The following is a 15,129-nucleotide window of genomic DNA, read 5'->3' on the forward strand; positions in this document are numbered from 1 at the left end:
CTAGCAAACTGAGTATGAATGCCATTAGCTTTGTCTGAAATCTAACAAATTAAGGCTCAAAGAGGGAGCGCCAGTCAGTCAGAGTTCAATGATAGGAGTTAGAGTTCTTAGCTCCATATTGTCTGCTAATAAATAACTTGTTAAAATTATGTATATTTCCCTTTGTTTTCATCAACTGATAGCAGCTTTTGCATGAGAGTTGAAAGGGTAATTGCCTACCTCCATCTTTCTTAATTTTTAAACCTCTTCTTATTATTAGAGCTAGTAGCATTAATAAGTTCCAGTAGAAGAGAGCCATCATTCACAATCACTATTTTTAGCACCTTATTGATTGACTGCGTAGTGAGCAGTGCTAAAAGATCTAGGGATTCAATATGGTGGCATCAAGGGTAAATAGACTTAAGAAACAGACATAACAGACATAACAGACATAACAGTGAGGGTATACCTAGAGCAAAATGATCAATGGTTTTGTGATGCAATGAAAAAAAAGGAAAAAAAATTGGTGTGTCTACGGAATTCACTTAAATTAAAAAGGAAATTATAATTTGTTGGTATTCATGAGAATCAAAGCCTAATCAGTTTTGAATGCTGTTTGCTGTATGCCAGATCTTCAAATGGTGAAAGTTCAACTTCATAAATCTGCACCCTTTTAAACTATTTAATTTCATATGAGGGTCAGACTATAAACATTATTCTGATCAGGCTGTGAGCCAAAACATTATTCTGAATGTTTAAACACAACCCTCCAAGTTTTAGCTGCCTATGCTATAAATTGTGATTGTGCTCACACACATACATGCTAGTAAAAGTGTCTGTGTGGATGCATATAGCAATTATCAGTGGAACGGCAGTTCTGTACACAGTAGTAGTCCATTATCATCACAGACTACCTGTGTGGAAGTAAATAGTGTAAGCAATTGTTCAGTCTGAATAAAGGTACAGCAACTGAACACTGTTGTTTTCTATCCAACCTTTATTAAAAAAAAAAAAAAAAAAACAGAAAAATAAAAAAGCAAGTGCATTTTTTTCACATGCATGCTTCTCACATGTTTTGGTTTCTGTCCAGGCCATTAAGGATCCATAGGTTGCTGCCAGAAGCTTCTGCCCCTTTCTGGTTTGGAGACTAATTAGTTGATTACAGATTTAATTGTAAACTATCTAAGACATACTGTTTATCAATCTGTTCAGGAGAACTACAAATCAAAGCCAACTACACCTTTAATAGATAAATTACTCTTCTTTTGCAACTACAATTCAGGTCTTATTAGCAGCAGGAGTTAACGAGAAAAGTCACACCCATTTAACTTCACATCAGGATACTTGATTGTGCTACTACTTTCTGGTGTGGCTGCTTTGTTCTAGTGCATTACCTATAGGTATGTAATTTAGTAAGTATCAGATGTGAAATACTGTTACATTAGTATGAATCTGATACAGACCAACACAGCCATATTCCAAGGATAGAATGTGGCACCAAGAGGAGGTTCATATGATTTTATTTTAAAAAGGAAATAAAACAATGAATGCAACCCAATTGCCAAAGTTGTTTCTGTTTCCCATTTCTAATGTCTCCAGGGACTAAGCACAAAACTATGCTGGAAGCTCGGAATGGAAGTGGAACCATAAAAGCCTTTCCCCGGGCAGGCGTAAAAGGCAAAGGACCTGTGAATAAAGGAAACACAGGCCTTCAGAACAAAACATTTCACTGTGAAATATGTGATGTGCACGTAAACTCTGAGACACAACTGAAACAGGTACTCAGCTTGCAGATTGAGAATCCTTGGCTGTTTTTTGTTTTCATGGTGGTAAAGTACCAACACAGTCAGCACGTGCCAATATAACAGTTTGTGTCCGAATGGAGCTTACAGATTTTGTCCTTTGTACTTGGCTGTCATGCTGTATGTTTTGTTTCAGATATGGTTTCACCTTGCATGGAATATGTTTTCTCAAAAGCTCTCAATTATACATATTTCTTAGAGAGCTACAACATATTACAAATGTCTTTAGAGTACTAGAATTGTCATGAGCTAATAAACCCTGCCATTTAGTGTACTGCATGATATTTGCCTTGACAAAGATGTGAAGATGGGTAAGTGAAAGCCAGTACTTTCACGGAGCACTGAATAACTTGCTTAGAAATGTATATGGAAAGAATTTCTAATATTTTTTATCTATGTTTCTTTCTAACTGAGAAGCAGTACAATTACACTAAGTTATGTTCAGTCATTCTTCAGATGATCAAAGCCTTCCAAAAAATACTTAGTCTAATTCCATATGCCTTTTGGAATTAAATGCTTGTTAAAGAACTTTACAAGAATGAATATAAATTCAGTAATGGACAATACCCTTTTTCTAGTTTCAGGAAAAAAAAAAAGTCTAGTTCTTTTTTTTTTTTTTTGGTGACATCTCTCTTGAGATGAAAATCAAAGTAAAAATAATTTTTTGTTTGGAAAAGGTCCTTCAGAAAAGGGTCTCTTCTAATACTGCAATAAAGTCTGTGTAGAAGGATACTTACAAAATCTCACAGATCTTAGCAAGAAGATAGTGGATTTTGTGGGGTTTTTTCTCTGTCACTTAGTACCATCTTAAAAGGATCTCCAGGCTTCTCAGGGATTTAAACAATTTTGTGACCTTATTTTTTTCCTGAATAGGGGATGCTCTACTATCTAATATTCTTTGAAAACTTTCTATCAGCAGTGGATTGAATTTGATGGGTGCTTTACAGAAATAGGGAGGAGTTTTTCAAAGGCTTCTGTCTTTAACTTGATTCAGGTTCTGTTGAAGTTAGAAAAGATGAGAAAATCATAGACTACAGTGGAAGCAAAGTTGAACTGAGCACTGTTGAAAATCATGGTCCCAATATGTGATGCACAAAGGATCATTCAAATTCCAACAGACCCTATTCCCTTTCATTATTGAATTAGTCAAAGTAATGCTGTTGTGGAAAGCAGAAGTCTTTAGTATTGGAGCAGTAACCTTGTGTAAACAGAACCTGAAAAGATCTGTTAAGGAACTATCACTCTTTGTTTTCTTTTTTATTCCCACCCCAAATATATTTTAACAGCACATAAGCAGTAGAAGGCACAAAGACAGAGCTGCTGGGAAGCCACCTAAACCTAAATACAGCCCTTACAACAAGCTCCAAAAGGGAACACATCCTCTAGGGGTAAGTTAATCCACTTTTTATTACAATTTTATTTTAACCCAAATGAGCAGGACTTTCAGAAAACATAAGTGGATAAATGTGTAAAATGATAGGAATAGTGTAAACCATGGGAGTGTACAAGTACATGAATGACCCAATGGAAGTTCATAAATTACTTTTTTATATACTTTGGTGGGTGTTCACTACAGCCTGTGGGCCCTTGTTTTTGTAGCTACTCTGAATTAACTCAGAAAAGAAGCTTGCTGCAAAGGTCATTAGAGAGCAAGAGACAAAGAAAACCTCCAGATGTTAAACAGGATTTTTCCAGTTTTCATCATGGACAATAGTGTTGAAATAACTAAGTAAAACTCTATAAAACATAAAACCTTCATTCTATCCTTATTTAGAAAATTGTTCAGATAACGAGTGAAACAATTAAAAAAATCTGTCCCTTAATTCCACTCAGTTTCAGGATGGTTCTGGTCACATTTTCCACTGCCAGGATAAACTATCTGAAACACAATTCTTACTAACTTCAAAAGCTGAGAAAAAGGTTTACTTTTTAATAAAAAAAAACCCTCTAGGATTCTGCCATTAGTGAAGAATTAGCTTATATTGTGGGTGGGATAATGAAACATTTGACATTTATCTCCTCCATCAGATAAACTGCATGAATGTTTTATCTGCTTTTTTTGTAAGGGTTTATAGATGGTTTTGGCAGAGGGAGGATGTTGATTCATTGGCCTCATAGAGATTAGCACCTTTATGTCTTGCCATCTTCTCTAATGCAGGCAGAATATGGAGCTTTTTTTCCTGTGGAAACCCATTTCTCTTTAAACTGAGTGAAAGCTCTTTTCTTGGAACTGTGTCCTTGTTGGGGCAAGCCTTATGAGTGGTATATTAATGTATGATTCAATTGTGGAATAATGTAGTGCACCACACTGGTAGATCTAACAGTAGGGAAATAGCCCCATAGGGTTTTTCAGTAATCTACCAGAAAGATCAAGGTCTCCAATAGACATAAACTGTAGTGAAAGGAAAATATGAGATAAGTAGAATATGAAATCATTAAAGCCTTTCTATCAGGATTATTATTCCTTTAGGAAATTCATTGTTTCCCAGGGGAGGAAACAACTATTACGTTACTGTCGTTGTACACAGTTCCCTATTTACCAGTTTATGTAATGGTAATTTCTGAGAACTCCAGCCAAGGTTCAAGGCCATTTAGTTGTTGCATAGGTAAATAAAGGCAATATGTCATTTTCCTGCTCCCTCCCAGTTGCTCACAATATACAAATCAGACCAGAGGGAATCAAAGAGGCAAAAGGGATTTAAGAAAGAGAGAATGAGTTAGCAATAAATGAACAGATATGTGTAGTAAAATGGAGGCTGCACTAAGAAAGGAGAGACCAATTCTCCACTTAGTCTTTTTGGGTTTGAGTACAAAAACTATCAAAATTGCTGTCACTTGAAGTGCAGAATGGCACAGCAACATGCCAAAGATATAATTTCAATTGTAATGTAAATGGTTTTGAAGAGCTATTTCTTTACTTTTTCTTTACTCCCTGTCCCTAACTGAAACCAAGACACTCCCCATTATTTTTTTAAGTCATTTGCTGTCACTTAGTTTACTTCATTGGAAATGAAACAAATAATGACTACTTTACTCTGAATGCTGACCTGTGTGTTAATTAGAGGTTTGAAATGAAGGTGTAAGGTACTGTATATGTTAAATATTACTAGTTTTGCAGCTACCTCAAAATCAGAAACATGTTGGTAAATTAACTGAAAAGCTATCTAACTTCATTAGAAGTGCTGGATTCCTTCAAGAATGATAGGAAAGTCCTAGTTGTTTAATAGAAACAGACACAGAAGATCTTTTTTTTGTTCTTCATGACAAAAACTGTATAAGCATCACTCAATTGTCTAAAAAAGAAATTAAAAAATGAACATAGTACATTTTCTAAGCTCTTCTAGACCAAAACCTTTCCTTTGCCATGTTTTCAGTATCATTTGTACTGCTTTGTCTATTCTAGATTTGTATGCTTCAGAGATAGAAGCTTTATAAATTCCTACCATGCTATTTCAGAGTTTAAGAAGTCTTGTAATGTTGGGACGTACTTGATATTTCTTTAAGCCACAAGTGTCCAGCATCCATAAAATACTACACAGGAAAAAAAAGGTTATCAGTTGTTTCTGAAATAAAATAGCTCTTACAAAAAACATCCTTCATTGGGACTTTTAGAGTACAAAGTACTTTGTACTCAGGATTAATTTTTTTTAAATTCTTTTTTCCCCTGAGATTTTTTTTTTCCTGTTCTAAATAAGGCTGAAAAAGGTATTTACTAAAAAATGTAAGGAAGGAGGAAAAAGTCAATTGCTCAGCAAGGGAAGACAGCTTGGATCAGTGGGTGTAACAGTGATCAAGGAAAAGATCAGATCATTGCTTTTCATAGGCACCATGGGGATTTTTATATCTAGCAACCATTATATCCTCTGTTAAGATAATTACAGAATTTAATTCCATCTGAGTATTTCTTCCAGAGCCTTAAAGGACCTGGAAGCCAACAGAGTTGCCAATGGGTGTTGTGAAAAGTAAAAATCCTCTATCCATCTGGATAGTAAAGAATGAACAGACTATTTGGAATACGGTGATAGTATAATGATTGAACTCACTTGTGGCTCATGCCAGAGTACTCCTGTCCTTACTTTCTGGTTATTCACTCACAAGGTACTGTTGAGTTGAAAATGTCAGAGTGATGTTGTGCAACTAATTATTTGAAAACCCCTTTCAATTCAAGGATGAAAAATTGTGTTTCCCTGTAAGAAGTGTCTATACTTACAGGGAGGTGTATCATGGAATGGTACATATATTCATATTCTGTATATTCAGTACTATATATTCAGTTTTATGTTCTTTGGAAATGGCCTTAGGTCATGCTAGGACACAAACGCACCAAAAGTCCATCAGAGCCAATGGGAAATTTTCTTTGCTGGTAAATGAGGTTTCTATTCTTATCTGAGAGTTATAAAATCAGAACAACAAAGATATTCAGTCTCCTGGCATCTTACTAGAAACTTGAAATCCCACTGAAAACTGTAGAAATCTATAGAGACTACTCTGATGTTCATTAGCATGCATATCAAACATAAATTCTCCTAAATAATATGAATCTCTATGAGTATTTTCCAGCAGTCTGGGAAAAACTTGAGGGTTTTAGTTTTTTTCCTTTTTTAAAAACTCTAAATGAGGGGTTTTCTTGATTGGATTTGGTAGTGCACAACTCTTGTGCTTTAAATGGTTTTGGTTTTTTTTCAGAAGAAGCGTCAGTGACAGAAACAAAATTATCATGGTTTGGCAGTATACAAACTGCTATAGGCAAGAATGTTTTCGTAACAACACTTTAAAATATCTGCCATGTTTTCACAGTCCTTTGTAAGAATGAACATTACCTTAGTGAAAAACATTTGAAGACACAGTGAGATTACATAGGGCAGCACCCATTTAAACACATGAAACATGGGAGATTTTCATAACCCATGCAAGATAAGATTGCTCATTATTTGAAGCAGGAGCTAATGAAGAGGAGCTATCTGGAGATCTTAGTTTTAAGTAGAACTTGCATCTTAATGATTGAAACAAAAGTATCTTCTTAGTCAGATCAGAGAATAGGATATATTTTCATTCTGCTCTGGTCTCTATCATAAAGCTGTCCAGATGGAGGTCTTTTAATTGATATCTAATTCTTCCTTATTTAATTCTTGCCGAGTACATGCAGCTTTACTTCGGTGCAGATTGCCCTGCCCCTTTTTAGATTTGCCTTGATTTCTAATCTAATAATAGATTATAAGTGTCAGTGATAAAGAGTGAATGCTGAAACTCTTTGTCCTCAGTCAAATCCTTGTCCAGTGGGCGAGATTGTATCTCTTGTCACACGCCTGCAGCTCATAGAGTCAGTAGCCACCACAAGGCCTCTCTTGCTTGATTTTGCATGTATAATCTTAAGTCAACCTCCCTGTCGCGTAGCTAACATGAACAAATTATGTCTCTCTATTTGTTTGTTTTCTCTCTTCCCCACAGGTAAAATTAGTATTTTCAAAGGAAGCTTCAAAGCCGATGGCTCCACGAATCTTACCAAATCCGCTAGCAGCTGCAGCAGCAGCTGCTGCTGTGGCTGTGAATTCCCCCTTCAGTCTTCGCACAGCCCCAGCAGCCACCCTTTTCCAGACTTCAGCACTTCCTCCAGCACTCCTACGACCAGCTCCTGGGCCTATACGGACCACCCATACTCCTGTGCTGTTTGCTCCTTACTGAACTCCAAACAGGAAATAATTGTACTGCAATAATTTTTCAAAACAAAACAAACAAAAAAATGAAAATCAAGAACATTGAACTATGCAGTGTTTATTTATAGTTTAAAGTATATATGAAGAGCCAGAACTTTTGATAGAGAACTGAACAAATTCTGAAAGGGGGAATGGGCAGTATTTTCTCCAGATGAGAACATTCCTCTTGAGCATTGATCGTTTTAGAACTGATCTCCAGCATTGACTTGTAGTGACATATAAAGCCTTTTGACTGTGCATTTTGCCACATATTTCCCTGCAATGTCTTTCCTGCTTTATGAAGCAACTTACAAATTTGTCTAAAGGGCATTAACTGGTTCCAATGTATATAAAATACTTTATTCTGTAGATTAAAGAAGAAGGAAAAAAAAGAAACACTGTGAATAGTAGTACCCTTACCAATCCTCCTGCCAAGTCAGCAGGTACTGGGTATTTATCTGAACAACAGTAGATACAATAGACGTCTTGTAAAACAGTAGTATTGTGTCTCTATCTATGCCACTAGGTTTCTAACTGAGTTGCAAAAGATAAAATGAACAAATTATGTCGCTTTGGTAAGTAGTCAAAAACGATGACAATGATGTGGAGCTGTTCCTGGTGAGCAAAAATTGTTTTTCTTGCCTGTAGCAGAATGGGCAAGAAGATAATCTATGTTAGGTAAAAGAAAGTGATAAAGAAGATCTAGTGGGGGAAAAATAATTAGGATACTGTACACAGAATGGATCGAACATTTATTTAACTGAGAACGTATGTGTACAGTGTGTGTTTATTCAAAAAGTGTAATACATACAGAATAGATCAATGTTTAAGACATGCCAGTGGACAGCAAAAAATACACTCTTGTCATGAAACAGGCCTGACACTTCAGTGTTGAGCAGAGGGAAGACACAAATGGGTTACACATAGTCATAACTAACTAATGAAAAACAGGAGAGAAACTCTGGCCTCGTTTAAGTCGGTATAAAGTTCTTTCTGACTGCAATGTAGCCAGAATTTCATCACAAGAATGGCACATATTCTTTTTATATCACACCAGTGGGAGTGTCTGTAGATACAGGTAATATTTTTTGCAATAGGCTTAGTCTTAGAAACAGATTTATTCTCTTGTATTATTTCCTACTGATGTGATATAAAATGTTTAATATACCTATAAAATGTAAACAGTGACACATGAGATACATATTACAAGATAACTGCACATCATGGGTTTGGAACAAATGCAACCTTTAGGATCTGAAGGGACCCTTGAATTCTGTAGCTGACCGTTATGTATGGACAGCTTAAAGCCTTATATATTTACTGTGAGGCTTAAAGGGGTTGACTGTGTCCCTTTAAAGTAAGATTTATCAGGGGTATATATAGATATATTGTATATATGTTAGAGTAAGAAAAATAACTTATAAACAGAAGATCTACTATATAAAATAATTATATAACCATTGAGTTTCACATGTGGGTCATTAAGTGGTAAGTAACAAACAGCAGAGAAAAAAATAGACTTCTTGAATCTGATTCATGCTGCCTGCTTTTTCCCATAGGGAGCTGAAAAGTATCTATTAATATTATGGAGTACGCTGCTGAGTCACGTGCGACCACTCTGATGTGTAGCTAAGTGAAATGCCTACCATACATTTAGGCAGAATAAAATTTAAAAACATAATTTAAGTTTAAATGTGGAAATTATTCGAAAGACTTTATTAAAAGGCAGTAATGCAAAATATTGACCGTGTGGTTGCTGTATAATGCTGCCTGTGGTTAATATGGACAGGTGGGAGTATAGAGGATGGGAATATACAGCACTTTTGACTTGCAGTTCATCAGTGAGCCTTCCATATGCATTCGTATTTGCCATTTTTTAAACCTCTCCGCATTTAGATTTTATAAAAAAATATATAAAGAGAGAGAAAGAAGAGGTTCCATGGATGTCTGTGTCCAAAGAATTCCAAAGAGATGCATTTATTTATCTAGAAGTATTAAAATAAGTTCTATATTATGTATTTGTATTTCATCCAGTTTGTTTGCAAACGTTTGTGCCTTGAAATGAAATGGGCTTTTGTTTATATTTAATTCACAACTATGTAGCCATGAAAAAGATGTGATGGTGTTTTCAGGGCTGATTACCAGCTGGATTGCTTTGGCCCAACTTCCAAAACAACAGTATGAGTAAGTTCCTGAAGCCAAGTTTAGACATCTAAAAAACTAGGGGCTGACATTTAAAAGGGCTCTCTACTCTACAGCTCCCAGTAAAGACATAGTAAATAAGCCAGCCTACTAGACCTGCTCCTAGCACTCAATTTAGAAAATGTTTCATTTTGTTTGGGTACATAATATATTAAGGTTGGACTCCATTTTGCAAAATCTGGGACTAGGTATTTTAAGCCTGCTTTCAAACTTCCATCTTTTTGCAGAATCTGTAGTGCCAGTGCCAGCTGTGTTCAGATTCCTCCTTGAATAGGGAACCAGTTTCCAAGGCGCGCTCCATGAACCACCATTTATCTCCAGAGACTTTTGTAAGAACCTGTGTAAGGAGCAGAGGAGGACTTATGTTTTGGGAAAGGAGAGGATCTGGTCAGGCTATCTTTTCCCCATGAGAAAGCATGCAGATGGGAAAACAGGAGATCTACAAATATCCTGTAGGCTCTTCTATGCATAGCCTTCTGGTGCATGGACAGCTGCTGTACATTCTGCGATGTTGTGATGCCATCAAAATCAACAGGCTGATCCTTGCCAAAATGTGGCCTGTGGCATGTATGGAGGCACAGTACTAGGGGCAGAGTTAATACAAATTTTGCTAGAAATAAAAGAGTGTCATTCCTACTACTTACATCAGCTAATTTGCAATGACACCTTCAGTATTCTTGGACCTCTTTTGTCACAGTGCTCTATGGAACAAGTTTTTGTTCACACAAATCTCTTTTAAATTTCAGCTGTAAACAAACTCAATTCTTTTTATGTCTCTTACTCACTACCTAATAAAGGATAAAGCCTAAATGTTAGAATGTATAGTGGATTTTCTATGCCTTGCTGTTCCACCCTTGTCTTGGTCAGTAACAATCCAATGTCCCCAGACATCAGCACAACAGTTTTATTAAATATATCTGTCAAGGAAAATACCGGCACAGCAATCTGATGGGACAAGGAGAGCTTCTGGTCAAGGGTATGTCCAGAGCAGATGACAGTGGAGGTAGCAAACAGAAGACACTTTACACCTACTTGTCAATACATCCAATATGGAGAGCATTATAAAAGAACAAAAAAAGTCATCATATTTCATATTACAGTAACACTCCAGGGCCAAGAGGAAGCCTAAAGAACAAGGAAACAGATCATTTCATCGAAGACACAGTCACTCACTGGAATTACAGTTTGAAATCAGCCTGCGGGGAAATGCCTGGGTATGAACTCAGAAAAACAAACAGGTTCAGGGATGTTTTCTTAAATTCTATTCAAAGTGTTAAAGAATGACTATTCTGTTCTGATCCAAAGAGATGGTATTTTTGTGGGAGGGATATATATATATATATATTTATATTTTTATGCTATCTGAATTTTTCCAACTATCTCTGGCTTCAAACTTCTGTTCTGAAGGATCATTATTGCTCTGAACCATGAAATTAGTTACCTTCTTGAAAGCTGCTGTAAAAGCTGATGTGAGAGGACAGTAAGCAAATGGTATAAATATGATGATCTAAAATGAAAAAAAAATGAACTGACCATGTCAAGGAGTATTGTATTTGAAAAGTATACATCTTTATTTTAGAATAAATTATATAAAATTATTAAAAAAAGAATAGCTAAATAAAGTTAATATAATTAGAAGAATTACATCTGTCATTTTAGTACTGAAATATTACAATTGGCTCTGTATTTTAAAGGATGGAAAGACTTTTTAAATGCTGAATCAATGCAAGGATGCTGTTGGTAAATTTAATGTCTCACATTCTTTATCTTTCATTTATGTCAGGAATACCATAACTGAATGGACCTTCATTTAGTCATTTCTATTCTAATCCCCAAAAATACAGTAGAGTATTGGCCCAACATTCCCTGAACTGAAGTCATGCTCTGTTTCTGTTTTCTACTACAAGCAAACACATAGTTTTTAGAGTCTCTTCAAAGCATCCCAGGGAATTTGATATAATTTTTTTTTTCAAAAGTAAACATGATTTTATGAATGTAAGACTGACACTGAAGAACAAGACCTGAAAATATTTCTTCACAATTACAATATTCTTATGGCTAAATATAAAGCACCAATACCCAAATTGTTTGGTTGCTCAAATCTTTTTGAGAACACGTGAAGTCGGAAACCTAAGCAACTTTATAAGTGTCCTGGTTTCAGGATTAACCCACAACAATAAGTAATCTGTTTTTTTCTTAACAGGTGTCTGAATTTTCATCTTTAATTTACTTCTGTACAGTTTAGGCTTCAGGAATCTAAGCACCTAAATCTCCCAAGAAAATAACAGGGGGGTTCCTGTTTATCAAGATGCACATGAAAATGTGAGCCTATGCTATAAAATATTACATTTCTTTTTTGACATCACACTCACTGTTTATCTGTAAGTGCCATTCCTTCAGTGCCAATCAATCATACAGAAAATTCTGAGCTGAAATTCAGTATATGACTAAAAGAAATAGTAGTATTATCTTAAACTAGCTGAAATCTGAGACACGCAGTTAAAGGTTTAGCCAAGGACAAGAGCTTTATGCCCTCTCACTCCTACAGGTTTATTAAAATTCAGGACCATTTAGGAGTAAATGTAACTATCTCGAGGATGGTTATTACATAGCCTGATCTGAAATGTCAGCAGCTGACAGAGTCTGTGTTCCAGGCTGAAATAAAGAATACTGTGAAAACCATAATGTTCTTAACCCTGGGACTCCTGAAAGCAGCTGCAAAAATCTTTGACTTCGGTAGAGGTAATTTTTTGCTCTTAGTGGCTGAGGCCTTTTGCAGTCGTGCTGTGTACTGCAATTAGGTGTCATTCAACTCTGATTTAATATTGATACTTTGACAGAGAAATTCGGCTAAACTTGAAACATAATTAGTGGCTGTCTAGTTCCTGTGATCAGCTTCATGCCGAGACAACGCTTGGGCGGTGAAATAAGAAGAAACAATAGGGTCAATGCAAAGAAACAGGTGGACTTATTTGATCCTTTTACCTTGTGCAGTGTTCTTACGTGGAACTTGTGAGGCAATAACAAGCTGGGACATTGAAGAGTTCCTGGGTAAAACAGTAGGGACCTTGAAGGTCATAAGATCTTAACTTTAAAAATAATTTGATGAGAAAGATGATGAGAAAAAACCTAAAAGATTTTCTTCAGCTTAGATACCAGAGTGACATTGTAGCAATGGTCTTCACACTAGTCACACTCTCAGCCACACTGACATTTTTACTGTTCACAACACGAACCGAGTATTTGACATCCATGATTAGAAACTAGCATAGTTAATGATACTCATAGTATGTGTATTGGACACTCAATTGCAGGACACAATAATTTTCCTTGGAAATCCGTACGTGTATTCATGTCTGTTCATACTAGCCAAGCTATCACTGCATCTTGTCAACACCTGGGTCTCCAGGGAGGATGTCCATATTTTTTATTTGTTTCCATTCCTATTCAATTTTTCTTCTTTGTTTTTTTGTTCATAATCTTATCTGTCATATGAATTAACAGAATCCATAAAATTAAATACACATTTAAGAAGTAGGTAACCATCAAAGCCCCTGTTGGTTCAATTGATCAGAGTAAATAAATTGAATAAAAAATTTAGAGCAGCAGTACCGTAATAATAGTAACATATTGTGAACAGAGAACCTGTGTATACTACAGTGTTCATTACTTGATCTAGTCAGAGTTTTATGACATAGCCAGCATTTTAGTCTTTCATAGTTTTCTGAAATGTTCATCTTTTGGGATTCTTCAAAGGTTTAATTAAATATAAACATTATTTCTTATGTTCAGTAACAACACCTATGTATTTCTGAACACAGACAACAGAAAAAGGGATAAACCCCACATACAAATGCCTGCAGCATTTGTAAACAACTTCAGCCCTTTCTCTGCTTGTAGCATTTACCATGGGAACAGTTCTCATTCTCCCACTCCCCCCTTTCAAAGTATAATGTTTTGTTTAGACATACTTGCAATGTAGTCTTGCCATGACATTACTGCCAGTCAAACTACTGCCTGAACCTGATTTACCCATTGGAATAAAACCATGAATGTAAGAGAACAGGAACAAAAACTTAAAAATGTAATGAGCCTCAAGTAGAGTCCCTTTTTTTTTTTCCTTCCTGCAGTTGCTGAAGTCCTACCAGTTTGCTGAAATCTCTGTCAATCAAAGAGAAAATGCCTCTTTCTTTCTTCTTCTACTGTTTTTATAGTATTAGAAAGGAGGTGGAAGCAGTTGTTCCTCTTTATCCAATGATTCAGACACTAAAGCCACCATGTAGTCAATCAAATGTCTGCGCGCATATTGCCTCTGTATACACACAACTCTTATGTCCCTTCAATCCCTCTCCTGAATCACATTTTGTGGCTTCCCCAGCAGCATGGGACACTGCAAGGAAGTGAAGAGAAAAAGAGAAACCAAAACAACCACTTATGGGCTGCATAATATGGATATGTAACATAGTACCCTTTTATTCTCTTCAGTGGCATAATCTAACGAAGCCTTGTGTCTGGAATCCTGCATTAAGCCTTTCATTACAGTATTGACTGCTTTAAATGGTGAGTGCTGAAGCCAATCTTGTTGTCTGTGCTGCAATTAAGCCTGTAAGGTTCTCAATTCTCCACTGGGGTATTTTTCATGGCAAGTAAATCCTTAAAATAAAAACTAGAGCTTTTTTAATCTCCTTATAAAGTTATAAAAAGCAGTAGAAAAAAAAAAGAAACTAACATTTCATGTTTTATTGATACCTACATTCCACCTAACTCTTAGGAACTTCACAGAGATGGTAAATACTCTAGAAACTCCTCAGTTCTGCTCCATAAGACAGGATGCAATGGATCACTATTCCATGTAACAGACATTTAATCTACAACAGTATGCAAACCACCTACTCTACACCACTGACTCATTAAACTCCTTAAAGTTGGATAAAAAAAATCTTCAAAATCTACCAGGACCCACTGAAAGCACTGGAGGTAAAGACCACGCATGTGAAATGATGTGTCAATGAACTGTCAGGAGGACATCCAGGTTAGTCCAACAGCAAGGGCAAAAGGCAATGGTTTTAGAAATTAATTGTGGGAAACTTCCTTCTGAACCAAGTGTGAGAACAAGTTTAACCCTGCCAAGTACACTGCAACAATTGTGAACTGGAGAAGTTCGTTGGTTATCCTTGAGCAATGCATTTCCAGATATGGACAATCTCCAACATTGCAGCAAAAGACTTCAAAACTGAGACCAAGTTATTCAACAGGATAATGAAATATTCTTCCTAGGGTTTATAGATAACCAGTTTAAGCCCCTCTTTTAGTAATGTGAGGTACAGTTGAATTAGTGGGTTCTGAGAGTACTGATGGTTTCACAAACACTGGCCCTGATTCATTTATGTTTCAAAAACACTGTAAATTTAGATGACATTTTTATAAGTCCAATAGTAAAATTTCATGGTCTG

General features: G+C 36.0%; 1 protein-coding gene across 4 annotated transcripts in view; it reads left to right on the forward strand.

Moving 5' to 3' along the window:
* Window positions 1-11,983, forward strand: part of ZNF385D (zinc finger protein 385D) — a 417,123-nt gene extending 405,140 nt beyond the window's left edge. For 2 of the 4 annotated variants that reach the window (XM_051808385.1, XM_051808384.1), the window contains exons 6-8: window positions 1,579-1,757; window positions 3,068-3,169; window positions 7,230-11,980. In XM_051808385.1, coding sequence (XP_051664345.1) covers window positions 1,579-1,757; window positions 3,068-3,169; window positions 7,230-7,463 — 515 coding nt within the window. In that variant the 3' untranslated portion in view covers window positions 7,464-11,980. Of the gene's footprint in view, window positions 1-1,578; window positions 1,758-3,067; window positions 3,170-7,229 lie in introns of all 4 variants that reach the window. The other 2 variants (XM_051808381.1, XM_051808383.1) reach the window with 2 other exon arrangements.
* The last annotated feature ends 3,146 nt before the right edge of the window (window positions 11,984-15,129 follow it).

This window comes from Manacus candei, unplaced genomic scaffold (genome assembly GCF_025592945.1).
Source record: "Manacus candei isolate 608988 ecotype Guabito, Panama unplaced genomic scaffold, ASM2559294v1 h1tg000072l, whole genome shotgun sequence".
Classification (NCBI taxonomy): domain Eukaryota; kingdom Metazoa; phylum Chordata; class Aves; order Passeriformes; family Pipridae; genus Manacus; species Manacus candei.